The sequence below is a fragment of the Priapulus caudatus genome, unplaced genomic scaffold (genome assembly GCF_000485595.1).
Source record: "Priapulus caudatus unplaced genomic scaffold, Priapulus_caudatus-5.0.1 Scaffold227, whole genome shotgun sequence".
In the NCBI taxonomy this organism is placed as follows: Eukaryota; Metazoa; Priapulida; class Priapulimorpha; order Priapulimorphida; family Priapulidae; genus Priapulus; species Priapulus caudatus.
Genome location: NW_014577288.1, coordinates 273,547 through 275,108, shown reverse-complemented (window position 1 = coordinate 275,108; position 1,562 = coordinate 273,547). Strand labels below are relative to the sequence as shown.

Genomic DNA, 1,562 nt, shown 5'->3' with positions numbered 1-1,562 from the left:
TGAGCTGCCTTGGCGGAGGTCTGCGCTCTCCGAGTGCTCTAGTTACTAACAGTGTTGTGGTTTTTGGTAGCTATAACCTTGGAGTAATGAGCTGACTCAGCAGTCAGCTTAATACTCCAAGCTTTAACAGGCCTTCACTGTGCTGGCATTGCTATAGCAGCGTTTCAGTTTGCTCATTATTTAGGGCAGTTCGATACATGCATAATTTACGCCATACCATAGCACTTTTAAAATATTTTACTATCTACGCTGGTATAAATCAAGTAAATAGTTGCATGTGGATAGACTCGTCAACAGTCTGAACCGATTAACCGATTAACCAATAAATCTGATCTAAATTAGAAAGGCAAAGCGCAACGCACTCGCATGTCTATTAAGTAAATAACCATGTAAAGCACAATAGACCATTTATAGCACAAGATCTAAACACCAAAAATCAGGTCGATCGTTCAGATTGTGATAAAAGCAACAGATTTGGTACATATGTGCCATGACAGGTGCTAAATAAAATAAGAGGTGGACCCCAACGAATATGGCCTTTTAAGGGGGCATGGTACCCTATTTTCAAAATGGCCACCAAGAAATTTCAAAATACATTTGTTTAGGCTTATATCTACTTCTAATTAACATTTTTAAGCGCATGAAGAAATTATTACGATAACATTTAATGTGATTAGAGGGCTACCTCATTTGCATATATACAACATGACAGTCATTTTGTGTTTTAGTAATCTAAAAAGAAATTATACCATGCTTCTATCACCATCTGAACAAGACATGTGCTAAAAAGTAATGTAGTCTATCATTAAATTAACGTGGTGATCGTAGGTGTGCTGCCCTGGTGAGACCAGTAATGGTAGGCATAGTGCACACGCGCACTGACTAGAGGAAATCTCCCCATCTGTAGACAGGTGTCCCAGCATGCGACACGCCATCATACGTCACTGAAACACACAACATGGACGCCCACGTTGCAACTACTACACTACTACAACAACAAAACGATTAAAATCCGATTCGGATTAAATCCAAAAAATGCAAAAAAAAATCCGAAAATGTGAATTGCTTACCTGTCCAGTTGGTGTCACCGAAGTAGGTATTGACGGTGCCGTAGGCGGCGTCGGTGTCAGCGACGAAGGGCACGTTCTGGGTCGCCTTCCAGCTCGACTGGCCCGTGGCGGTCGTGTAGCGGGCTGTGTTGATTGATAACCACTTGAGGCCGTGGTTGCGGCTGATAAGGTATGTGGTTCCGTCATGCGCCATGCCGTACAGGTACACCGATACGCCGTCGGTTGCAATCTTATATCCGAGCACGTACGACACGATCCGCATGTCTGAGGCAGAGAGAGAGAGAGAGAGAGAGAGAGAGAGAGACGTGAGATTATACGTGGTGTCTTCCTCTTCTTCTTCTTCATCTTCTTCTTCTTCTTCTTCTTCTTCTTCTTCTTCTTCTTCGCTGATATTTGATTTGTTGTGTTGTTCAATTGATGCTGATTATTGATTGTGTGGTGAGTTGTATATGACAATACAATCTAGCGCCCTTGACATCACCCCCCAATTCG

At 42.6% G+C, this 1,562-nt stretch overlaps 1 protein-coding gene across 1 annotated transcript; it reads right to left on the bottom strand.

The window, feature by feature from the left end:
* LOC106807646 lies at window positions 1–1,332 on the bottom strand. Its single transcript, XM_014810057.1, has 2 exons — window positions 1,071–1,332; window positions 1–944 (listed from the first exon to the last, which is right to left on the bottom strand). The coding sequence occupies exons 1-2, from the start codon at window positions 1,330–1,332 to the stop codon at window positions 883–885; spliced, it is 324 nt and encodes a 107-aa protein (XP_014665543.1). The 3' UTR covers window positions 1–882.
* Between the last annotated feature and the right edge of the window lie 230 nt (window positions 1,333–1,562).

Bases quoted from the DNA above. Each gene is read 5' to 3' on its own strand.
- LOC106807646 (XM_014810057.1), bottom strand. From the start codon at position 1,332: ATGCGGATCGTGTCGTACGTGCTCGGATATAAGATTGCAACCGACGGC. The intron at 945-1,070 runs GTAAGCAATTCA...TGTGTGTTTCAG, and splicing joins CGGTGACACCAACTGGACAG to TGACGTATGATGGCGTGTCG.